This window comes from Chiloscyllium plagiosum, unplaced genomic scaffold (genome assembly GCF_037043375.1).
Source record: "Chiloscyllium plagiosum isolate Xiang-an unplaced genomic scaffold, Cpla_swu_hap1 HiC_scaffold_39, whole genome shotgun sequence".
Lineage (NCBI taxonomy): Eukaryota > Metazoa > Chordata > Chondrichthyes > Orectolobiformes > Hemiscylliidae > Chiloscyllium > Chiloscyllium plagiosum.
The window spans coordinates 41,706,456-41,732,747 of NW_028270177.1; the positions used below are offsets into that span (position 1 = coordinate 41,706,456).

Below are 26,292 nucleotides of genomic sequence, written 5' to 3' on the forward strand. Positions count from 1 at the left end.
GGGAAATGGTTCCTGAACTTGCTTTATTGCACAAGATGATGAAGGTGTGGTGGTAATGTTATTGGGTGAGCAATTATTAGAGGATGGCTCAGTGGTTAGCACCACAGCTTCACAGCGCCAGAGACCGGGTTTGATTCCAGCCTTGGGTGACTGTCTGTGTGGAGTTTGCACATTCTCCCCGTGTCTGTTTGGGTTTCATCCGGGTGCTCTGGTTTCCTCCCACAATCCAAAGATGTGCAGGTCAGGTGGATTGACCATGTTAAATTGCCCATAGGTGCATTAATCAGAGATGAAATGGGTCTGGATCAGTTACTGTTTGGAGGGTCAGTGTGTGCTTGTTGGGTCCAATGGCCTGTTTCCACACTGTAGGGAATCTAATCTAATCTAGACCCATTGACTAATATTCTGGAGACATGGATTTGAAATTCAACAAAAGTCATCAGGAATAAAAATTACCTAGGCTAATGGGAACTGTGTAACCAATATTGATTGTTATAAAAATCCAACTGGTTCATTCATGTCCTTTAGGAAAGGAAATCTGCCATCCTTAGCTGGTCTGGGTTATGTAACTTCAGATCCACAGTGATTGGTTGACTTTTAGCTGCCTTCTGAGGAATTAAGGGTGGAAAATAAATGCTGGCTTAGCCAGCAATGCACACATCTCAGAGCAAATTATTTTGAAATGATTCACCTCACCATATGGGACAACTTGCAGTTAAGCCTGTTTGCTGGATATTCACATAAGGAGGCAGGGTGAGTGCACAAATTCCTCCAGAAGCAATGACAGGAGCAAGCTTAGGAGGGACAAAATAACTGATTGATATTTGTATTTTTATTAGGGAATAAATGTTGGAGAAGACTCTCACAAAGAACATTAGCCACTGTTCAACAAATTGAGATCACATCCTGAAGTCAGGAAAGCAGATATTGCTGAGATGTACTGGGATGTGGGTCATGAGGATGGTCAAGAAGACAACATGGCACCAGGAACAGGTAAAATGGAAACATTAGCAAATAAATGAATATATTTATATAACTAGTATGTATGTTTTATAACTAGTTCAAAATTAATATTATCAAATTAATAGTAGTGGCAATAAATGTCCACTGCTTATTATTTTGCAGCTTTAGCATCAATGGCTTCTGTTTCCATGAAAAGAAACTGGTTCTGTGACTTATCGACTTGTGTAGTGCGGTGCTCCCTCAATCCTATCAGAGGGTCAGTAATGTCAGAGTTGGGGAGCAGGGCAATGAGAGTGCTGCACTGTCAAGGATGGAACCAGGACTGAGTGAGCCCTGTACTGTTGGGAATGCCCGAGTTGCAATCTCCTTGTTAATATTAACATTAATTAATTTGTAGCAGTGGTGTGTTGTGTTCTGTCCCAGTACACAGTGCAACTGTGAAGAGGAATCCAAACTTTGTTGTTGTCTAACCTCTGAATTTTTCATGTACAAAGTTTAGTTGATGGCTGTTCTGAGCCCAGGATTGTGTGATAGTTGCTGTGTCTCTTTGCCTGGACAGGTGCTGTAGAAACACCAGATAGATATCAGGATGAAACATGATACTAGCATTGATATCACCCTGTTCAACTTTGCAGTTTTTAGTATCAGCAACAACGGAATCTTTCAAATCAATTGGATTGGTAGGACCCTCACTTTACCTTCAGAAAACAACTTTACGAACAAAACAAGAACAAAAATAGCTGGGAAGGAAATAGTGGAGAGAAATAGTGTTAATGTTTCAGGCCAATGAGTTTGCAAATGACATAGCTTACAGCTATTAAAGCTGGATAAATTAAAATTGGAAATATCCATTTTTAAAGTCATCTAAGTGTGATGCCCATTCATTTAGATATAAAGAGCAATGATAAGTATGATAGATAACTGCCCAGGGAAGGTCAAGTCAAAGACTGGAGGTCTTGGGAACTTGGGGGTAAGACACTTAGAAAACCATTCAGAGGTCAGGCTGGAACTTAAGACCATTGTGTTTTTTTTTTGTTCAGTCTCCTCCACTGGATTTTGAACCATCTACACTTTGATTGTTAAATGATTGATTACTATTTCCTATGTTTCCTTATGAGTTTTTTAGGCGTAATCAAAGTTGAGGTCAAACAAGACTTGAACTTTTCTAACTAACTGGTTTTATTCAAGCTAATATTGAAAGTACAACAGGTTTTACAGATACATGCACCCACCTGTTTCATTCAGCAACATAACTTAGTACTCAGACTTTCCAGTTCTTCAGGTGAGACCCCCGCCATGCTGCATGCATCCTTGTGGTCTGACTTTCCTTCACTTTAAAATAGCTGCTCTTATTTTATTTCTGGTAGCTCCTCAATGTGAGTATACAACTGAGTAAATCCCATTGTAACAAACTACATATGGAGTCTTTTAACGTGGGGGCTGCCGCGCTGCAGCCATCACATAGTTCCAGCTGACCAGAAAACACTCTTGCTGTAGGTGCATCAAAAGGATTGTCTGTTTTGGCCACATTATGAACTCATTAACTGACAAGAATGTGACCCAAACCTGAAGCTTCTAGTCCAGAGGCAGGGCCACTACTGGTACACCACAAAATCTCCTGCTTCTTCACTCTTTTCATCCCAGTCGACAAAACAAGTTTTTCAATCACTTTCCATTCTTCTTCTCCCTTGATTGGCATTTAGTGTTATGAAGTTTTCTCCAGACCTTTCCAGATGGTTTATGTCATACATATGTCTCATCAATATCCCCAACATGCCTTAACAGTTCTTCATACTTTTATGTACTGATCAACTTGGGCATTCAGTCAACATTTAATGAGTTGCTAGGATTTCTGAATGCATTGGATGGGACAATGTGAACAGATTATGTGGAGGTACTTGTTTTCCTTAATTGCCCAGGTATTATTGTGAATCCATTGTTGCTGTTGTGAAGGTCTTGGTAAGCTGCAGTCCATTTAGTGGAGCTATACCCACAATGCCATTAGGGAGGGAGTTCAAAGATTTTGATGCATCAACACTGATGGAACAGCAATACATTTTCAAGTCTGGATTAGGTGATAAATGATTTTTAAAAAGAAGGTACTTAGATGTTGGTTAAACTAAGGGAGGACAAGATGCCACGAACTGATGGGTTATGCCCATGGATGCTGTGGGAAATGATTAAAATATTATTTGACCACTGGGGCCACTCACCTCCCAATCTTTTCATAGCCTTGGTCCAACATGGGCAAAAGAGATCAAAACCTGCAGTATGTATCATTTACAAGATGCACTGCAATAATTCATCAAGGTATCTCAATAGTAACTTCCAAACATAAGACTTCTGCCACCTGGAAGGACAAATGCAGTAGATACATGGGAACATAACCATGTATCTGTAAATTCCCCTCCAAGTCTCACACCATCATGACTTTGAAATATACCGCTGTTCCTTCATTGCCACTGTGTCAACATCCTGGAACAATGGGGGTACCTGCACAACATTAGTGGTTCAAGAAGACAGTCCTTCACCACCTTCCCAAGGAAAGGTCCATGCAGTAAGATTTTCTGGCCAATCAGAGGCTGGAAGCTCTTGTGTTCAGTGGTGCCTTGGAGAAGGCTGTCGGCACTGTTGCAAGAGCAGTCAGGTTCGCAAGGATTCAGAACAAATGTAAGTGATTTGGGTATTGTGGTAGAGTGGGGAGGAATGTTCTCAAGTTGGGGTCTGTGGTAAGGGGTGTCAGAAGCAGGACTGTAACTGCTGAAACCACATCCTGTCTAATGTCCAGTCCCTTAATCAGGTGTTGATTGACCTTTGATTGCAGTGTCAAAAAGAGAGGCTGATCTTAACCCATGTAGTCACAGGCCAGTTCATTTAACATCTACTCAACACATTTTCCACAAAGAAAGATAATGCTTGACAAGTCTGAAAGTTCTCTGGTAGTTCTGAGAACTGCAGATATTGTGTTGGTGGATTTCTGGAAACTTCTAGAAATCCTATGGTAGCTGTGGAGGAAGTTAAAGGCTATAGAATTAAGGAGGTAGTGGGAAATACATAAATGAAAAACAAAAGTAGCATTAAGAGCTGCTTTTTCTAGTGTTTGGAAGTGAGTAATGGTGTTCAGTTCTGGCACAACTTCTGTTGACTATACTTTTGATTTCTAGCTAGTTCTGTTAGCATGTTACACAAATGGAGTCAAGTAAAACTTGTAGGAAAAAGTGAGGACTGCAGATGCTGGAGATCAGAGTTGAGTGTGTGGTGCTGGGAAAGCATAGCAGGTCAGGCAGCATGTCAGCAGCAGGACAATCAACGTTTCAGGCATAAGCCCTTCATCAGGAATTCCTGATTCTCCTGCTCCTCGGATGCTGCCTGACCTGCTGTGCTTTTCCAGCGCCACACTCTTGACTCAAGTAGAGCTCGTGCCAAAAAGCATTGAAGTGATACTTTGCATAAATGGAGCTAATTACAACTCCCTGACCTTCACTGTAGTCATGGAGCAGGATAAGAACAGATGATATGGGAAAGTATTTAATTGGGGAGGGGGAATTACAATGCTATTTGGCAGGAACTGTGGAGCATAAATTGGGAGTAGATATTCTCAGGAAAATGCATGACAGAAATGTAGAGGTTGCTGCAAGTGCTGGATAGGATTGTCTCACTGAGCAAGGAAGGGATGGTAGGGTGAAGGAACCTTGGATGACAAGAGATGTGGAATATCTAGTCAAGAGGAAGAAGGAAGCTTACTTAAGGTTGAGGAAACAAGGATCAGACAGGGCTCTAGAGGGATACAAGGTAGCCAAGAAGGAACTGACTAATCGACTTAGGAGAATGAGATGGGGGCATGAAAAAACCTTGGTGGGTAGGATTAAGGAAAAATCCTAAGGCATTCTACACTTATGTGAAGAACAAGAGGATGGCCAGAGTGAGGATAGGGCTGATCAGGGATAATGGAGGGAACTTCAGCCTGGAGTTGAAGGAGGGTAGGGCAGGCCTTTAATGAGGACTTTGCTTCATATTCACTCATGAGAGGGACCTTGCTGTTTGTGAGGGTGACATGAAATAGGCTGATATACTTGAACAGGTTGATGTTGAGGAGAAAGATGTGCTGGAAATTTTGAAAAACATGATAGATAAGTCCCCCGGCGAGACAGGCTAAACTCAGGTTTCTACAGGATAACCCTGGGAATTACAGACTAGTCAGTCTTACATTAGTGATGGGCAAATTATTGGAGAGGGTTCTGAGAAACAGGATTTATGATCATTTGGAAAAGCATAGTTTGATTAGAGATAGTCAGCATGCCTACATAAGCCTTTTGGATGTGACAAAACACATTGATGAAGGTAGAGCAGTGGCTATGTGGTGTATATGGATTTTAGCATAGAATTTGATAAGGTTTCCCATGGTAGGCTCATTCAGAAAGTAAGGTGGCAGGGAATACAGGAGAATCTGGCTGCCTGGATACAGAATTGGCTGGTCCATAGAAGGCAGAGGGTGGTAGTCGATGGAAAGTATTCAGCCTGGGGTTCGGTGACCAGTAGTATGCCACAGGGTTCTGTGCTGGGACCTCTGCCCTTTGTCATTTTATAAATGACTTGAATGAGGAAGTGGAATGGTGTGTTAGTAAGTTTGCCGATGACACAAAGGTTAGTGGAGTTATGTATAGTGTGGAGGGCTATTGAAGGTTGCAATGGGACATTGACAGGATGCAGAGCTAGGCTGAGAAGTGGCAGATGGAGTTCAACCTGGAAATGTGTGAAGTGATTCATTTTGGAAGATCAAATTTGAATGCAGATTACACGGTTAAAGGCAGGATTCTTCGCAGTGTGGAGGAGCAGAGGGACCTTGGGATCCATGTCCACAAATCTCTCAAAGTTGCTACACAAGTTGATAGGGTTATTTAGAAGGTGTATGGTGTATTGGCTTTCATTAGCAGGAGGATTGAATTTAAGAGGCACAAGGTTATGCTGCAGCTCTATAAAGCCATGGTTAGACCACACTTGGAATATTATGTCCAGTTCTGGTTGCCTCATTACAGGAAGGATGTGGAAGCTTTAGAGAGGGTGCAGAGGAGATTTACCAGGATGCTGCCTGGACTGGAGGACATGTCTTATGAAGGAAGATTGAGGGAGCTAGGGCTTTTCTCATTGGAATGAAGTATGAGAGGTGACTTGATAGAGGAGTACAAGATGATGAGAGGCATAGATAGAGTGGATAGGCAGAGACTATTTCCAAGGGTAGAAATGGCTATCACGGGGGAGGGGGAGGAACACATAATTTTATGATGATTGGAGGAAGGTTTAGGGGAGATGTCAGTGGTAGATTCTTTCCACAGAGAGTGGTGGGTGTGTGGAATACACTATCGACAGTGGTAGTTGAGTCAGATACTTTATGGACATTTAAGCGGCACTTGGATGGGCACATGAATAATAGTAAACTGAAGGGTATGTACATTAGTTTGATCTTAGAGTAGGATAAAAGGCTAGCACAACGTCGAGGTCCGAAGGGCTTGTGTACTGTGCTGTACTGTTCCATGTATAAGTAAATTGATAAATCAAAACAGAAATTTCTGAAAAACCTCAGTAGAACTTTTCTGAAGAAGGGTCACTGGACTTGAAACGTTAACTCTGCTTTCTCTCTACAGTTCTTTTGTTATTTTTGTTCATTGATAAACCAGTTATGTTTTTCTAACAAGTCATTGAGCCATACAGCATGGAAACTGGCCCTTTGGTCCAACTTGTCCATGCTGACCAAGTTTCCCAAACTAGGTTAGTCTCATTTACTCATTTGGCCTGTATCCCTCTAAACCTTTCATAATTATGTACCTTCCAAACATCCTTTAAATGTTGTAGCTGTACCTGAATCTACCATTTCCTCTGCCGTTCATTCCACATATGCATCACCCTATGTGTGAAAAAACTGCCCTCTATTTTCCCATTTTTCTGCCTTGTCTATGTCCTCCACTTGTCCTTACATAATCACCAAAAGTCAACAGCATTCAGTCAGTTACATCTATCATTCATTTCCACTGCTTCACTCTTCTACATTTTCACTTGAGAATGTAACTTTTGAAAAAGTTTGCAATTTACATATGAAAAAACTGAAACCAACATGGTCATTTTAACAGATGAGAGACTTAACAAACAGTCCAGGTCTTTTTCAATATATAATTTCAGTTACATCACACTGTAAACCTTTGCTATAAATTCTGTCTTACGATCTTATACTCCACAATCACCTGATGAAGGAGCAGCGCTCCGAAAGCTAATGCTTCCAATTAAATCTGTTGGACTATAACCTGGTGTTGTGTGATTTTTAACCTTTTCCATGAATCTTTCTCTCCAGAAAGAACATCTATCTCTACCTGCAGTCTGATCTAATGTAGTAACCAAAATATATCTTTCTCTCTTTGATGTTTTGCACTATTCTTTTTTCTCCAGTCATTTTTCGCACTTCCCCACTAATCTTGTCTGTGTCGGATATACAGAATATCCTAAATGTCTGCATTTCAAATGCAATAGCTTATCAATAGTCTGAGATTCAGAGATACAAGGTAACTTTATTCGAAGTTAACATGTTTTTCATTGTAACAACATTGTATCTTAATTCACTTTCAATCTCACAATCATGCCTGCCATTGTCTGAGATAATCTATTCAAGGTGTGTGAATCCTATTTTGTTTTGGGATTTGTCCACTTACTTCTAGGGTGAAATTTCTGCTTATCATCATCGTCTTGGTCTTCTTCACATTCTATGTTCCTTGTTTTCATTTTGTTACATTTCCCTGCAGCGTTGCTTCTGTTTCTTCAGTCAGTGCAGGGATAGTTAGTCCCAAAATAATTAAGACAAGTTGCCAAGTTTAGGCTACATAACAATCCTATGATGAAGCAAGAAGTCGCAAAGTTACGTGGAACTCCAACCCAGAAACACACCCAACCAGTCTGTGTTGGTGTTTAATGTTGATATGAGCAGGATTGTAATGAATCCTGTTTCCCTTCTCGTTAGCTGGATATCTCTCGTTTCTAAATGTTGACATGGTTACTGTTTCAATCACCGACTCCTCGAAAATAGTTTTCTTGTTCTTATTCGTTGAGGAGCATACAGGAGACACAGTATGATGCTTAGTAGATTTAGAGAGGTAGCTATACTGCAGATTCAGTCAGATAGATGGGTGACTGTCAGGAGATATAGGAAGGTAGTTCAGGAGTCTCCTGTGGCTGCTTGTTATCTATGTCAACAATTTGGACAATGCATGATTAGTAAGTTTGCAGATGACACTAAAATAGGTGGTATTGTGGACAGTGAGGAAGGTTGTCAGAAATTGCAGCAGGACATTGATCAGCTGGGGAAGGTGGCTGAGAAATGGCAAATGAAGTTTAATATAAATAAGTGTGATTCTTACATTTCAGAAAGTCAAATCAAGGTAGGAGTTTCATGGTGAATGGTGGGGCCTTGAGGAGTGTGGTGGAACAGAGGAACCTTGGAGTTCAGGTGCACGGTTCTCTGAAAGTGGAGTTACAGGTAGACAGGGCAGGGAAGAAGGCTATTGGCACACTGGCCACCATCAGTCAGGGCATTGCATATACAAGTTGGTAAGTTATGTTGCAGTTATACAGAATGTTGGTGAGGCTGCAATTGGACTATTGTGTTCAGTTTTGGCCATGTTGATATAGTAAGGATGTTATTAAACTGGAAAGAGTGCAAAAGAAATTTACAAGGATGTTGCCAGGACACGAGGGTTTGAGTTATAGGGAGAGGTTGGACAAGCTAGGACTTTTTTCTTCAGAGTGTAGGAGACTGAAGGGGGGGGACCTTATAGAGGGGTATGAGATCATGAGAGGCATGGATAGGGTGAATGCACTCAGTCTTTTTCCCAGGATTGGGGAATAGAGGATGAGAGGGCATTAGTTTAAGGTTAGAGGGGAAAGAATAAAGGAACCTGAGGGGCAACTTTTTTTTTGACACAGACTATACATATTGGAATGAGCTGCCAGCGGAAGTGGTTGAGACAAGTACATTAACAATATTTAAAAGGCATTTGGACAAATACATGGACAGGAAAGATTTAGAAGGATATGGGCCAAGTGCAGGGAAATGGGGCTAACGTGGGTGGGCATTTTGGTTGGCATGGACCAGTGTGGGTCGAAGGGCCTGTCTCCGTGCTGTAGGACCCTATGACTCCTGTAGTTCATTGAGAAGACTCCCTCAGACCAACTTAATCAATACTAACCTTGCCACTATCTCGGAAGACATCTATGCTTTAGGATCCAGTTCCTCTGACAGACCTGTTTGACGAGTTTTCTCCCAGAAGGGAGTTTACTTTTGGCCAGTGGGAATTTCATTACAACACAAGTATATCTGAAGATGTGTGTGTATCATATCATAGAATTAGCAAAGAATCCCTACACTCTGGAAGCATGCCATTACACCCAGAGTCTGTACCAACCCTCTGAAGAGCATCCCACCGAGACTGCCTTCCCCATCCCATCCCCATAACCCCACTTTTCCGTGGCTAATCAACCTATCCTACAGAGCCCTGGACACTATAGGCAATTTAGCAAAGCCAATCTACCTAACCTGCACATCTTTAGACTGTGGGAGGAAACCGGAGCACCTGGAGGAAACTCATTCGGACACTGGGAGAATGTGCAAACTCCACACAGCCAGTCCCCCAAGACTGTGAGGCAGCAGTGCTAACCACTGAGCCACTGTTCTGCCACAGGTTATACATGTTCAAACTTGTGTTGCGACACAGGGTAAACTCTCCTGCTTAATTTAAAACCAGCCACACAGAAAATATTTATCCCGTGCAGTAATGTGTAAAACTTCGAGCGGCCAAGAATGATTTAAAGTAAAAATTAACAACTTTATTTCTTGAAGTATGACAGAGAATAATTAGCTAACAACTACGTACAAGTCCTTCCTCTAACTTTTTACCTTCCCTTCTACAATACTAGTCCGATAAAACTCCCAATTAAGGTTTACAAAACAACGCTTCTTATTTCAAAACCAGGCAGCTATTAGTTCTTGTCTTCGGATCTTCCTGTGTCATCTTTTCTCCTTGTTAGGAATTTCTGTGTCATAGGTTACTGATCTAAAAGGTACTTTTGAGAGATATTTTTCAAGCATCTGTTACATACTAGGACTTGGCAGTTCTCCCCTCAACTGTTCAATTTTCCCTCACTCTTATACCCCAGAGCATTGGCTTGTGTCATTGGCTTTTAAGACCGTCAATATACTCAATTCAAACTTGATTGGAAATTGGTACCTTTTCAGGGTATAATTTAAACTGATTGGGCGAATTCAAATTTGTTTTTGTCTCCAGGCAACGAACTAATCGAGTTGTTCGACCCAGTGTTACATTGTTGCCTTATTGAGAACACTTGATGCTGTGTCCCATAGTTCTGCTGCTCTCTTAAAGGTACATCCACATCTTCATAACACTTGGATTTGGCAGACTGCCTCTCAGGCTGCTGTTTGTGTAAATAGGAGCTCACCCAAGATCAGATCTTGAACAGCCACAGAGTCTCACCTTAAATTGTGTTTCCTCTCCTGACACACAACTGTATACCCCTGTGGAACCAGATGGAAATGAAAAAGAATGATCATTGAGGTTATTTAATCCTTCATATGTATACCAGCTCTTTTAAGGAACTACCTAGTTTTCTCCGTCTCCTCTTTCCAATTGCCCTTCAAAATATGTATCCAGTTCTCCCTTGGAAAGTTCAATTATACTGTATATGCTTCCATTGTCTTTTCAGGCAATGCCTTGCAGACCTTTTGCTGAGAAACAGCTTCTCCTTGTCTCTTCCAGTTCTTTTTAAAATTGTCTTAAATTTCTGTCGTTTGGCTGCTTCCTGTCCTCTCACAGGCAACAGTTTCTCTTTATTTATTCTAACCATAATTCTTATTCTTGTGTTTCAGCACTAGTTTTTTTCATGGGTTGGGATTAAACTAAAATCTTCAAAAAAGAACCTTTTGAAAAACATGCCTGAACAGGATAGAGTGAAATTTTAAAAAGCAATTCACATTTCCAAAGGAAGATTTCTCTCTTCCAAATCTTAAATTAAAATATGACTAAACATTGGAAACTATAACTGTAACAAGAACTCAATTGCTTCCTGAAATTCCTTTTAAAAATGGCCTCTCAACCAATTCCTTGTCACACTAACAGATGGCCTTTGATAAAGTCCTATCTCTCAAGGCGTTTGGTTTTATTTCCTGTTATTGGGAAACTTTTTTAAAAAGGCAAGAGAGTATTTTGGTTTTCCAAAAAAGGATTGGAGGAGGAAGTTGTTATCAGCAATTGAAATGAAACAATGCGAAGTAACTGTGTACGTGACAGTTGCAGCAATAGCAAGATTACTATTCAGGATTCCTGAATGGAGCAGAAAATTGTTTGATCAGATTGTACATCAGAAGTTTAGTTATCAACCGAGTGTCCATTAACGTGAGTGCACAGACAGGTGGATGACTGGTCAGTGCTCTCCCAAAGATCCTCTGAACCTTGCTGTGTGTGACTGGTGATGTTGGTAGAACAGGGTCTGTTTAACACAGTTTGAAAGCAGTAAATAAATAGACAGTGGCCAAAGATTGTCCACTGGTGCACTCTGTTTGGGATAGAAATGCATCACCTTACAACTGTGCCTCCTGGCTTGCCATTACCATGTAACCCGTACTCCTGCAAGCTTACAGCCGGTTAAATAAAGTCACAGAACTAACACGACTGCTATATGCGAGCACATAGCATAGCGTGTTGGTGCTAAGTGTTGAAAAGCTGTACACAGGCACAGCTTCTAACAGAGGAATGTTCAGATATGCTGAAAGCTGCAAAAAACTATAGACAGGAACCATAAAAGAGGAACAACAAATCATCCAGAGCTGAAAGCACAGGGTAACAAATGATGTCTGTGAATTTTCCTCTCCTGGTATTGATCAAAGTGAAAGATGATATGAAACAGAACTGGCAGTGTTTCCATTCAAGTGACAAAACTGAGATTGCAACAAATATATTTAATGCTTTAGTCGTTGTGGCATCCCTGATATTGTGATGAGGGACAATAGCTCTCAGTTACTCTCAGAAGAATTCAGCTACTTCATAAAAGTTTGTAAAATTCAACACCAGACACCATCTCCACACTATCCCCAGTCAAATAGAAAGGCTGAAGTGACAGTGAAAATTATCAAAGGATTCATAAACAAATTGAGCAAATCATGCACAAAGGTATATGAGGCAATCCAAGAGAGAAGAAACATACCAACTGAAGGCATGGAAAGAAGTCCAGTACAAAGACTCATGTCACATCACACACAAAACTATTCTTCCAGTTATAATAATTCACATTTAACACACTGGATGGGATCACCAAGGATTGGGTACAATGCTGATTTTACACCTGGTTCAACTTTCCATTGATATTAAATTTTGGCATTTATATAAATACAACATTGACCTGAGCCTGTATATTTCCCACCTGGTGAATGACATTAATATTATTCCTTGGCTTTTTGCAAAACTGTTCCACCTACTGAGAATTCCCCTTCCTGTTTCTCAAATATTATTAAGACCTAGATTCACTGGAATTCTCACTGAGCTTTGTCGTGGGGCAATGTGGAAGAGAACCATCAGTGATGCATGGGGCTCCAATGCAAAGACACAGCTTGAGATGGAAATGTGTTGCTGGAGAAGCGCAGCAGGTCAGGCAGCATCTAGGGAACAGGAGAATCGACGTTTCGGGCATTAGCCCTTCTTCAGGATGCTGCCTGACCTGCTGCGCTTCTCCAGCAACACATTTCCATCACTGATCTCCAGCATCTGCAGACCTCATTTTCTCTTCAAAGACACAGCTTGACTCTAGTGAGGAGAAAGATGAAAGGTGGGGGTACAAAGCTGGGAAGAGAGTCAGGAACGTCAGTGCAGAATCAATTTACTTACACCTTTTTTTATCAGTCCTTTATTGGGGGGAGGGAGGGGCTGCAAAAGGAGATCAGGACTGAGATGAGGAATGTTTTGGAGGGTTGAGACATTGGAACACCTTGCACAGAGAGCTGTGGGACAGAGAACTTTTTTTAATATTTAAGGCTGAGATAGGTTTATTTTTGATCAGTAGGAGAATCAAGAGTTAAAGGAAAGGTGTTGCAAAGTGGACAAAAGGAATGCCAATCAACTATGATTCTATTGAACTGGCAGCACAGGCTTGAGGGGCCAAATGGCCGACTCTTGTTACTGTTTCTTGTGCTGTCTATAGGGTACAAGGGCCCAGCAACAGGATCAAAATACTGGTGCTTTAACATGGAGCATGTGAGGAAAAGTATGAGTTGACAAAAAATTGTAAGGGTGGCAACAGCATTGAATGGTAAGATAGTAGGTAAGTGAGTTGATCTGTGAGAGGATGACATTCACATTGGGTCAGTTTTTCTACTGGAGATAACGTGACAGAAGGTGAGAAGGGGAAATAATTAAGTTAGGTCTGAAGAGAGACTTGCCACTTTCTTATCACCTCAACAATTAAGTGTTAGTTGAGAAGGTCCATGGGTAACTTTCTTAACTCATGAACAATTAAGGTTGTTAAGAGGTCAATAAAAGACCACGTAAGATTAGATTAGATTAGATTACTTAGTGTGGAAACAGGCCCTTCGGCCCAACAAGTCCACACTGCCCCGCCGAAGCGCAACCCACCCATACCCCTACATTTACCCCTTACCTAACACTCCGGGCAATTTAGCATGGCCAATTCACCTAACCTGCACATCTTTGGACTGTGGGAGGAAACCGGAGCACCCGGAGGAAACCCACGCAGACACTGGGAGAACGTGCAAACTCCACACAGTCAGTCACCTGAGGCGGGAATTGAACCTGGGTCTCTGGCGCTGTGAGGCAGCAGTGCTAACCACTGTGCCACCGTGCCGCCCACGTAAGGGTCTCCACTCACCATTCCCTGCATGCAAGAAAGGTGGCAAGTTTCCAAACTGGGGCTTGAAAGTTGTCATTTGGAGGCACAGATGGCTCCTTTATGTTCCTGCTCAACATAGTTCCTCAAATCCCTTTCATTGTATTTCTATCTGTTATAAGCTGAAGCTACTCACTAAGTCCACATGGAAAACAATGGGTCACATGCAGCCAGTGGATTCCCCTTCCAGCCATGAGCACCAGTTGCCTGTCTGGTATTTAGACAGAAGGTGAAATCTCAAACTAATTTTGGCTGTCACATTCAAAATGTTTTCTTTTCGATGAATGAGGTGGAGTAGGTTTCTCTGGGTCATAACCTGAATGTAAAGGTTTAAAAATCAAGGAATAGAAGAAATTCGATGGGAACATTGCCCTGTAGGAAATAGAGCTCATTCCAGATTATTACTGTTTATCCCACATTCTGAACTCTGCCAGAAACTTTGAAATGCACAAGGGATCAGTGCTGGGTCCACTGTTGTTGTCACTTATATAAAAGATTTGGATTAGAATTTAGGAACCACAGTTAGTTTGGGCATTACACTAAAATTGGTGGTAGGGTAAGACAGTGAAGAAGATTACTTTAAGATCACAAAGGGATCTTGATCAATTGGACCAATGGGCTGAGGATTGGCAGATTGAGTTTAATTTGGATAAATGCAAGGTGTTGCATTATGATAAGGCAAACAAGTGTAGGACTTGCACTGTTAATGGCCTTATGGAGTGTTATCAAAGAGAGAAACCTCTGGTTCAGGTACATAGTTCTTTGAGAGTTGCATCACAAGTAGGTAATTTGGTTTGATTTATTATTGTCACATACTGAGATAGTGAAAAGTATTGTTTTGCGCGCTAACCAGAAAAATCAGGTCTTACATTGGTACTTCAGGGTAATAGAACAGAATACAGAATATTGTGTTACAGCTTCAGATAAGGTGCAGAGAAAGATCAACTCTACTATATGAGGGGTCCCTTCCTAAGTCTGATAACACGGGAAGAAGTTGTTCTTAAATCCATTGGTACATTGTTTTCAAACTTGTATCTTCTGCCCAATGGAAGAGGATGAAGAGACTAACCAGGGTGGGAGCGGTCTTTGATTACATTGGTTGCTTTCCCGAGGCAGAGTAAGATTAGACAGGGTCAGTGTTAGGAAGGTTTTGGTTTTCATGATGGACTGGGAATTCACAACTCTCTAATTTCTTGCAGATCAGTTTCCACACCAAGCTGTGATTCATCGGGATAGGATGCTTTCTATGGTGCAGCTATAAAAATTGGGAAGAGTAATTGAGATCATGCATTTCCTTAGCCTTCTGAGAAAGCAAAGGCGTTGGTGTGCTTTCTTATCTGTAGTGTCGACATGGATGGACCAGGCTAGATTGTTCGTGATATTTATTTCTAGGAACTTGAAACTTTCAACGACCTCCACCTCAACACCATTGATACTGGCACGGATGTGTCCTTCACTCAACTTCCTGAAGTTGATGACTGACTCCTTCGTTTTACTTACTATAAGGGAGAGATAGTTTAGTGGCATGGTATAAAGAAATAATCTGTCTCTTTACTGTACTGTATCGTCATTGTTTGAGATCTTACCCACTGCAGTGGTGTCATCAGCAAATTTGTAAATGGAGTTAGAGCTGAATTTGGACATACAGTCATGTGTAGATAAGGAGTATAGAAAGAGGCTGAGTACGTAGCCTTGCAGGACACTAGTGTTGAGCATTACCAGGGACACCATCACACAAACTGGCGAAAGAACTACAGCAGAAACTGAAATTATTGTACAGGAGGTGTCTATCCTTCGTGATTGTGGTCTGTGGATCCAGTTGAAGAGAGGGAAGCAGAGTCCTAGGTCTCTGAGTTTGGTTGGAATTATAGTGTTGAAATTGGAGCTAAAGACAATAAATAGGAGCCTGATGTCGATGTCCTTGTTATCCAGATGTTTCAGGGTGAGTGTAGGACCAGGGAGATGGCATCTGCTGTGGACCTATTACGACAGTTGGCAGATTGTAGTGGATCAGGGCAATCTAGGAGGCTGGAAGAGGATGATTGGCATGCTTGACTTCATTGCTCAGACCATTGAGAATAGGTGTTGGGATGTCATGTTGCCATTGTACAGGACGTTGGTGACGAAGGGCATTATTAAATTGGAAAGGGTACAGAAAAGATTTACAAGGATGTTGCCAGGATTGGAGGGTTTGAGTTATAGGGAGAGGTTGAATAGGCTGGGACTTTTTTCACTGTAGCATAGGAGGTTGAAGGGTAACCTTAGAAATTTACAAAATCATGAGGGGCTGAGATAAGGTGAATAGCAAAGCTTTTTATCTACATGGATTTTACCAAGACTTTCAACAGGATCCCTCATGGTAAGCTCATCCAGAAGATTCAAATGCATGGGATCCACAGTGACTTGGCTGCTTTGATTCAGAATTAGCTTGCCGGTAGAAGGCAGGTGGTAGTAGTAGAAGGGTGTTTTTCTGGCTGGAGGTCCATGACCAGTGGTGATTTGTAGAGATCCATACTGGGACCTCTGCTGTTAATGATCTGTATAAATGAAAATGTAGATGTGTGGCTTAGTAAGTTTGCAGACATGCAAAGGTGGATAGTGGATAGTGTTGAAGGTTGTCAAAGGATACAACCGGATATAGATCAGTTGCAGATATGGGGTGGAGAATTGGGCGTTGGGGTTTAATCTAAGTAAGTGTGAGGTGCTGCACTTTGGAAGATCAAATGTTAAGGAAAAGTATAGAGTTAGTAGCAGGCCCCTGAACAGCATTGATGTATAGAGGAGTCTTGGGGTTCAAGTCCATAGCTCCCTGAAAGTGGCCATGCAAGTAGATAGGGTGGTAAAAAAGACGTATGGCATGCTTGCTGTTATTGGTCAGAGAGTTGAGCACAAGAGTCAGGATGTCATGTTGCAGCTTTACAATACTTTGGTTAGGCCACACTTAGTATTATATTCAGTTCTGGTTGTCACGTTAAAGGGAGGATGTAGAGGGTGCAGAATCCTGGATGCTTCCTGGATTAGAAGATATGAGCTAATAAGGAGAGGCTAGAAAACTCGGGTTGTTTTCTCCGAAGTGACAGAGGCTGAAGGGAGACTTGATAGAAGCCTATTAAAATAATGAGATGCACAGATAGAAATGACTGTCAGAATCTTTTTCCCAGAATTGATGTGTCTAATTATAGCGGGCATGCATTTAGGGTGAGGTGGGTGGCAAGTTCAAAGGAGATGTGAGGAGCAAGTTTTTTTTGGCAGGAGTCTAGAATGCACTGCCAGAGGTGGTGGTAGTGGCAGCAGATATGCTAGGGGCAGTTAAGAGATTTTAGATAAGCACATGAATATGTGAGATATGGACCAAGGACAGGCAGAACAGATTAGTTTAATTTGCTGTCATGATCGGCACAACATCTTGGGCCAAAGGGCCTGTTTCTGTGCTGTACTGTTCTGTGTTCTGTCTTTTCCCTAAGGTATGGCAGTTCAAAACTAGAAGGTGACAAGAGAAAGATTTTAAAAGGGACCTGAGGGGCAACTTTGTCACCCAGAGGGTGGTTCCTATGTGGAATGAAATGCCAGAGAAAGTTGTAGATGCAGTTACAGTCACAACATTTAAAAGACATTTGGACAAGTACATGAATAGGAAAGGCTCAGGGGGAAATGGGCCAAAAGCAGGCAAGTGGGACTAGTTTAATTTTGGAAACTTGATCTTTGTTAAATAAAAGCACAACAGTCTTCCAGCACCTTGCCTGTGGCTATCGCTGATACAAATATCTCTGCTAGGGGCCCCAGTTTTCCACAATGTCTTGGGCTACATTTGCTCAGGTCCTGGAGATTTAACTACCTTTACCCTTTGTAAGACCTCTAGCACAACTTCTGTATTGTGAACTGTTTTCAAGACATCGATATTTATTTCGCCGAGTTCACTAGCTTCCATGTTTTGCTCCACACTCAATACTGTTGCAGAGTTTCTCTCCCATCTCCTGTAGTTCCACAGTAATTCTTCAATGTTACTTTGTTCTCTGCCATGTTCTGCCTGCCTTTTCTATTTAACTTACTCCCTGTACTTTCAAACTACCCTCAGCCTTCCCTTTTATCTGACTACTGCTTAGGATCCCCATCTCCCTCCTTATTAGTTTAAAGCCTCCCAACTAGCACTAGCAAATCTCCCTGCCAGGTTATTGGTTCCCCTTCAGGCCAGATGCAACCCATCCCTTTTGTACAGGTCACTTCTGCCCCAGAAGCGATCCCAATGATCCAAAAATCCAAATCCTTGCCTCCGCACCATCTCCTCAGCCACTCATTAATCTGCTCTATTCTCCTACTCCTAATATCAGTAGCATGTGGCACTGGGACTAATCCAGAGAGATTACTGCCCTCAAAGTCCTCCTTTTTGGTATCCTTTCCACATTCACTTTGCAGAACTCATTACTTTCTCTACCTATGTCATTGGTACCAATGTGCGCAATGACTTCCAATTGCTCACTCTTCCATTTGAGAAATTGCTGCAACCGCTCTGAGACGACCTTGACCCAGGGATGCAACACACCATCCTGAAATCTTGCTCATGGCCGCAGAATCACTTGTCTGTGTCCCTGACTGGACATTCCCTGTAACAATTCCTCATTTGAACTGTGACAAACACCGCTTAACAGAAGATCCAGCCATAGTTTCCAAGACCTGGCTGCCATTGCTATTTTCTTCTAAGAAGCTATTTCACACATTCCCATAACAATATCCCAAAAGGTTTATTTGTTTGAGAGGGATAGCCACAAGGGACTACCTTTCTACCTCTCCCAACAGTCAGCCATCCACCTGACCATACCTATGGTGGGACCACCTCTCAAAAGCTACTATCCATCGCACTCCATACCTCCTAACTTCACCTTAGTGACTTTAAATACCTCTCTAGCTGATCCAAACAGTCTGAACTATTCCTTGATTTCTACATCTGACAGGAGGAGAATACTGACTGCTATCCTTGCCCTTTAAAAATTAGCTAACGTAGACTTACTTAAAGCATCTATATAAGCTCAAATTCAGCATTTGCACAATCTTCCTACTGACACCCTGTGCAGGGAGAACATAATGTCTATATTTTATACTATAAGGTCTACAAGATGTTCTAAGTATAACCTTTAAAAGGCCTGCCCTCCCCTTGCCTATCTTCTTTAGATTTTAAGCGTGCAAAAAAGTTCTTAAATTCACCTAGAATCGTCATCTGATGCAAGATATGAGGAGGAGACTGTTTCAGTTACTAAGTGTTGGAATTAAGTTAAATATTGGAGCTCCCTCCACTACTAAAATGATCCCTTTCTGGAGACCTGGACAACTGCGTGGACAGTATAAGACCCTAGTGTGGGGAATAGAAAACATGATGAACCAATGTAAGGGATGGGCAGTGTAAAGCTGCAGTGTGTTGGGGGAGAGGAAGCATGAGGCCCTGGTGTGTGAAGATAGGTAGTATGAGGACCTAACCTTAGAGAGGAGGGGCAGTGTGAAGCTCCTAATGGGAGTATGGGGGAATGGGCATTGAGAGGTCCCATGTTAAGTGGGGAGGTTGGACAACGTGAGGCCCCAGTGTCTCAAATTACCAGATTAAGTGCTTTCAGTGTTGGTTGAGGGATAAATATTGACCAGCACATCATGGACATTTCTTCAAAATAGTGTAGCAGTATTTTTCACATCCAGATGACGAGATTGACAACACTTGGTTTACCATCTGGTCTGGTGCTCAAGTCTCTGGAGTAGGTGTTTTAATGAGAACTTTCTACCTCTGCAGAAACTAGGCCATGGCTAATACCTAACACTGTGGATACAGAAATGAGAGTGTTTAGCATTGTCAGTTTGACAAGTTTGTGGCAGTAACAAAAACAGAAATTGCTGGAGAAACTCAGCAGATTTGGCAGCATGTATGGACAGAAAGCAGTGTTAACATTTCGGGTCCAGTGACCCTTCCTTCAGAGGTTTGTGGTAATTATTGTTCTTTGTTTGTAATTTAATTTAGATGATATGCTATTTGATACAAAGGAGTCTAATACACTTGGTGATTAATGTGCACATTGAGATTAGTTCAGCAATCTCTCAAAAGTGAAACACACTTCTATCTTTTATCTAAACAGTTATCTTTAGCCCTGATTACAGTTACCATTATTCAGAAGGAATTTGTCAAAACTATTCCTAGGTATATTTTAAGGTAAGGAGCAGAAGGTTTACAAGGAGATACAAGGAAAACTTGTTCACCCAGAGGGTGGTTGGGAATCTGAACCTTACTGTCTATAAAGATGGTCGGGACAGAAACCTGCATAATATTTTAGTAGCATTTAGATGTGCACTTATGATACTTAGGCATGAAAAGCTATGGGCTAAATGCTGGAAAATGGGATTAGAATAGTTAAAGTTTGTTGTTTCGTGTCTGGCATGGACAAGATAGGCCGAAGGGCCTTTTTCAGTGCAGTGGATCTCTCTTTGTGTTCTGCCCTTGGTGGAGTTTCCTAGATGCAGCTGTTAGTCTTTGATACCTTGATATGAATTTTAATATCCAGAATGGGGAATGTGGGATATTTGGCCAAACTCCTCCAAGTTTCTCCTCTATCCATCACTGTTCAGAATTCATTTTGCAGTCATTTGAATGTACTAACCCCTTTAAGCAGCTTTTGTGATTAATATACTGCAGCAGCATCGTGGTTCTTATCACTCCTGCCATGGCACTCCGTCAGCAAAGATCTCCTAGCTTACATGGATGGCACAGTTTGGATAACATTAGTGTTGATGTTTGAGAGATTTCCATGGTTGGAAATGTGGTCAATCCCTAACTCTAATTTTTCTCCTCAGACCTGCTGAGCTCTTCCAGCAATTTCTGTTTTTGTTTCTGATTGACGGTATCCGCAGGGCTGTTTCTGAGGTGGCTACTGGTTTTCCTGAGATTATCATATTTTGATTGAGAATTTCGCAGCTTCTGTCCATACAGGTCACTCTGATTATGACAGATTTATTAATTTGGGGAATGACTAGATTACGATGAGGGTGAAGGACATCTGACTGGGCAGCAGAACTCGTTGGCGCCATACTAACTCCTGTCCTCTTCGTGGTCTGTACTGCAGTACCCACAGGTGCATGCCAGCTTGGCACATGCGCACTGAGGTAACAAACAGGGAATCATGGGAGTTTCAATATGGTGCTCCATGGGAGTTGTAGTTCTAATCCCGTGGCAGTGTTGTTCTGACTCGGAAAGACATGGATCGCATGTGCACACCTGTAAATGCTGGTTGTCTCTACATCATGGTGCTCAGGGCATACATAGGGTGTTTTTGGAGCGAGGCCTCAGTGGTTAGCACTGCTGCCTCACAGCGCCAGGAACCCGGGTTCGATTCCCCCCTTGGGTGTCTGTGTGGAGTTTGCACATTCTCCCCGGGTCTGCAGGTGCTACAGTTTCCTCCCGCAGTCCAAAGACGTGCGGGTCAGGTGAATTGGCCATAGTGTTCAGGGATGTGTAGGTGAGATGAATTGGCCATATTAAATTGCTCGTAATATTCAGTGATGTGTGAGGTGTATTAGTTAGGGGAGATTAATGTGCTGGAGAAACCACCCCTTCCCCGAAGCCCCCTTCACCCAAACACCCTGGGCTAAGCAGGTAAAACCCACCATTCTCCAAACCGGGGTCCGACAGACCAACTCAACAATCAAGTGACAACCTTACAATATTAACAAATTACTAAAGAAAATCATCAGTTATCACCTGCATCACGGATAGGGTACAATTTAAAGGGAGATGCAGAAACAGGAAGAGTCACTTCACCTGAAATGTTAACTTTGATTTCTTTCCACAGGTGCTGCCAAACCTGCTGAGCTTTTCCAGCAATTTCTGTTTTTGTAACGGAGTGACTTGGGCTGGTTTGTATGCCTAAATCATTGAGCTGATGGATTGTGTGGTTGATAAGGAAGATGTGGATTTATAGATTGGAGTAAACAAAATCTGTACAAAACATTGGATTCAGTTTCAGCTGGAGTATTCCAAACTTGAGAAATCTAGAAAGGAATAGCAAGAATGCAGGAAAGATGGAGGAGAATATTTTCACGGATGGCAGATAGTTTGGAGAAACTGAAGCTGTTCTCTTTGGAGAAGAGAGGACTGAGAACAAGTTTGATGGAGATATTCAGAGTCATGAGCCATGCTTTACTAAAAAAGTTGAAGCTCTTGTCAAGCAGAAGAAGAAAGCTTTTGTGAGGATGAGCTGTGAAGGCTTAGATAAGGGGCTTGAGTGTTATAAGTTAACCAGAAAAGATCTAAAGAGAGGGCTTAGAAGAGCCAGGAGGGGACACGAGAAGTTGTTGGTGGATAGGATCAAGGAAAACCTAATGGCCTTCTATAGATATATCAGGAATAAAAGAATGACTAGAGTAACATAGTCGTGGAAAGTTGTGTTTGGAATCTGAGGACATAGGGGAAAGCTTAATGAATACTCTTCATCAGTATTCACATTAGAAAAGGACAATGTTGGTGAGAATATGAAGACACAGGCTACACGATTAGATAGGAAAGAGGTTGACATAGAGGAGGTTTTAGCAATTTTGGAAGATTGAAAATAGATAAGACCCCTGGACCAGTTGGGATTTATCCTTGGATTCTTTGGGAAGCCAGGGAGGAGATTGCAGAGCCTTTGGCTTCAATCTTTATGTCATCATTGTCGACAGGAGTAGTGCCAGAAGACTGGAGGAGAGCAAATGTTTAAGAAGGGGAATTGAAACAACCCTGGTAATAAGAGACCAATGAGCCTTCCTTCAGTTGTGGATAAGGTTGCGGAAAAGGTTATAAAAGGATTTATAATAATCTGGAAAGGAATAATTTGATTAGGGATAGTCAACATGGTTTTGTGAAGGCTAGGTTGTACCTCACTAACCTTATTGAGTTCTTCAAGAAGGTGACAAAACAGGTAGATGAAGGTAAAGTGGTTGATGTGGTGTACATGGACTTCAGGAAGGCATTTGATAAGGTTCAACATGGTAGGCTATTGCACGAAGCTGATTTAGTGGTTTGGATCAGAAATTGAAAGCTGAAAGAAGACAGAGGGTGGTGGTTGATGGGAAATGGTCATCCGGAGCTCAGTTCCCAGTTGTGTGCCACAAGGATCTGTTTTGGGGCCACTGCTGTTTGTTATTTTTATAAATGATCTGGATGTGGGCGCAAAACATTGAGTTACTAAATTTGCGGATGACACTAAGGTAGGCAGAGTTGTGGATAGTGCCAAAGGATGATGTGGTTTACAGAGGGACATAGATAAGATGCAGAGCTGGGCTGAGAATGGAGTTTCATGTGGAAAAGTTTGAGGTAGTTCACTTTGGAAGAAATAACAGGATTGCAGAGTACTGGGCTAATTGTAAAATTCTTGGCAGTGTAGATGAACAGAGAGATCTCAGTGTCCAGGTGCATAAATCCCTGAAAGTTGGCACTCAGATTGATAGGGTTGTGAAGAAGATGTATTGCCATTCATTAGTAGGGGGATTGAGTTTCGGAGCCACGAGGTCATGCTTCAGCTATACAAGACACTGGTAAGATCACAACTGGAGTATTGCGTGCAGTTCTGGTCACTGCATTATAGGAAGGATGTGGAAGCTTTGGAAAGGGTTCAGAGGAGATTTACTAGGATGTTGCTTGGTTTGGAAGGGAGGTCTTCTGAGGAAAGGCTGAGAGAACTGAGCCTGTTTTTGTTGGAGAGAAGAAAGTTGAGAAGTGACTTAAGCGAGACGTATAAGATAATCAAAGGGTTAGATAGGGTGGACAGTGAGAGCCTTTTTCCTCGGTGAAGGCTTACACGAGGGGACCTAGCTTTAAATTGAGGGGTATAGATTTCGGACAGATATTAGGGGTGGTTTCTTCACTCAGCGTAATAGGAGTGTGGAACGGCCTGCCTGCAACAGTAGTAGACTCGCCGACGTTAAGGGCATTTAAATGGGCATTAGATTAGATTAGATTACATTACAGTGTGGAAACAGGCCCTTCGGCCCAACAAGTCCACACCGACCCGCCGAAGCGCAACCCACCCATACCCCTACATTTACCCCTTACCTAACACTACGGGCAATTTAGCATGGCCAATTCACCTGGCCTGCACATCTTTGGACTGTGGGAGGAAACCGGAGCACCCGGAGGAAACCCACGCAGACACGGGGAGAACGTGCAAACTCCACACAGTTAGTCGCCTGAGGTGGGAATTGAACCCGGGTCTCAGGCGCTGTGAGACAGCAGTGCTAACCACTGTGCCACCATGCCGCCCATTAATATTGGACATACATATGGATAATAATGGAACGGTGTAGATTAAATGGGCATCAGATTATTTTTACAGGTCGGCGCAACATCAAGGGCCAAAGGTTGTAACATTCTATGTTCTATGAGGGGTCTGGGAAATTTGGAAGGAAATTGCTACACTTGTGCAAGGATTGCCAGCTAAATTTAAGGTAATGGATAATAAAAAAGGGACAGAATTGTGAGGATAAACTTATTCATACAACAACTGGTTGTGATCTGAAATGCATTGCCTGAGAGAATGGTGGAGGAAGATTTGATCATAGCTGGAAATTAGATCATTATATGAAGAGAAATAACTGCCATGGAAAAACGTGGTGTTGGTATGGGGAATTGGCTGAGTTGCTGTTACAGAGAGCTGAGACAGACACAATAGGCTGAATGAAACCTGCAGCACAGAGTTGTAGACACACTCACAACGCAGGAGACCATTTGGCCTGTTGCTTTTTGCTGTTTCAATCTCACTACTCCAGCCCCTTTGCCTAGAAACCCTACAGATTTTGTTTTTATTTGGTTTCTTCTCCAGTTCCCTTTTGAATTTTACTCCTCCACACTTTCAAGCAGTGCATTTGCAATCCCAGTTATTTATGTTAAAACGTTTAGATTAGATTACTTAGTGTGGAAACAGACCTTTCAGCCCAACAAGTCCACGCCGACCCTCTGAAAAGCAACGCACCCAGACCCATTCCCCTATATTTACCCCTTCACCTAACATTATGGTCATTTTAACATGGCCAATTCACCTGACCTGCACATTTTTGGACTGTGGGAGGAAACCGGAGCACCCGGAGGAAACCCACGCAGACACGGGGAGAATGAGCAAACTCCACACAGACAGTTGCCTGAGGCGGGAATTGAACCCAGGTCTCTGGCGCTGTGAGGCAGCAGTGCTAACCATCGTGCCTCCCGCACAAGTTGTTGTCTCGGGATTATTTTACCAATCACCTTAAATGGATGAACTCTATTCCTTGATCTTCTGCCAATGGGTCTTGATTCTGTCTCCATTGTCTAGACTCCTTATGGTTTTTAATTCCTCTATCAAAGATTTTCCTACCTTTTCTTTAAGGAGAACCACCACAACCTCTCCAATCTATTTATGTTATACCTGAAACCATCAAGTAAAGCTTTGCTGCACCCAATCCAATGCTTTACATTCTTCCTAAAGTATAATCCCCAGAATTAGATAAAATTCTTGAGTTGAGTCTGATTGTTGTTATGGACCAGGTCAAACCCCCTCAAAATACCTCAAGCAGGTAGCCTGGACCCTAACTTTTTCTTACTGTAAATGCGGATGTGAGTGGATATTTCAGGTGTGATGCAGCTGGTCAAACCATTCAGCTTTAAGCAAAATATAATTTATTTAAACACCAATGTTGAAACACAAACAAAAGAAAACAAAATTTAGAATATCTTAGCTATTTGAAAACTCAACTGTCTCAATAAATCAACTTACCGTATATACTTGATCTCATGTAAAAGTCGACCTCCTGTTTTTGGCTAAATAACCTGGAATTTTCCATAAGTCTCATATAAAAGTCGACCCTAGTTCTTCACAGACAACAGATCAATGTTTGAGTCAGTGCCGGCTCGCTCCAGCTTTCCAGTCTGCCGGTTATTCCACATTGCTCCCAGTCTTCCAGTCCGCTGGCTGTTGTTTTCCACTCCAAGTTTTCAAAATTACTATAATTTGTTTCTTGTCTTCATTCGTTTAGCGATCTGTTTGACTTCTGCTAATGAATACAGTGTGAATTTTGACAGGCATGAATTTCAGCCCCTCAAAGTAGCATTCATGTAATAGTCGACCCCATAAATTTAACCTTAAAATGTAGTCCAAAATGTTTGACTATTACTTGAGTATATATGGTAACTAAGAAGCTGTTCCAATTCCCATAACATCCCATGGACACACCCCTTGGCAAAAGAGTAAATTCAAACACAGGTTCTTCAGAGAGAAGAGTCAGCCAGGGATCATTTGTTAAAATAGGGAATGTTTTCTGTGCTAAAAGTAAAACAAACTAGAAAAGAACCTGAACTGGGAGAACTGGTCACTCCCCTGCCATTGTTAAAGTTGACAATTTGGCACC

The 26,292-nt window shown here is 42.0% G+C and overlaps 1 protein-coding gene across 2 annotated transcripts in view; it reads left to right on the top strand.

Moving 5' to 3' along the window:
- Positions 1 to 26,292, top strand: part of lrrk1 (leucine-rich repeat kinase 1) — a 252,945-nt gene that overhangs the window by 24,637 nt on the left and 202,016 nt on the right. Inside the window, exon 2 of one of the 2 annotated variants that reach the window (XM_043677668.2) lies at positions 840 to 993. In XM_043677668.2, coding sequence (XP_043533603.2) covers positions 936 to 993 — 58 coding nt within the window. In that variant the 5' untranslated portion in view covers positions 840 to 935. Of the gene's footprint in view, positions 1 to 839; positions 994 to 26,292 lie in introns of those variants that run through there. The other variant, XM_087981352.1, reaches the window with a different exon arrangement.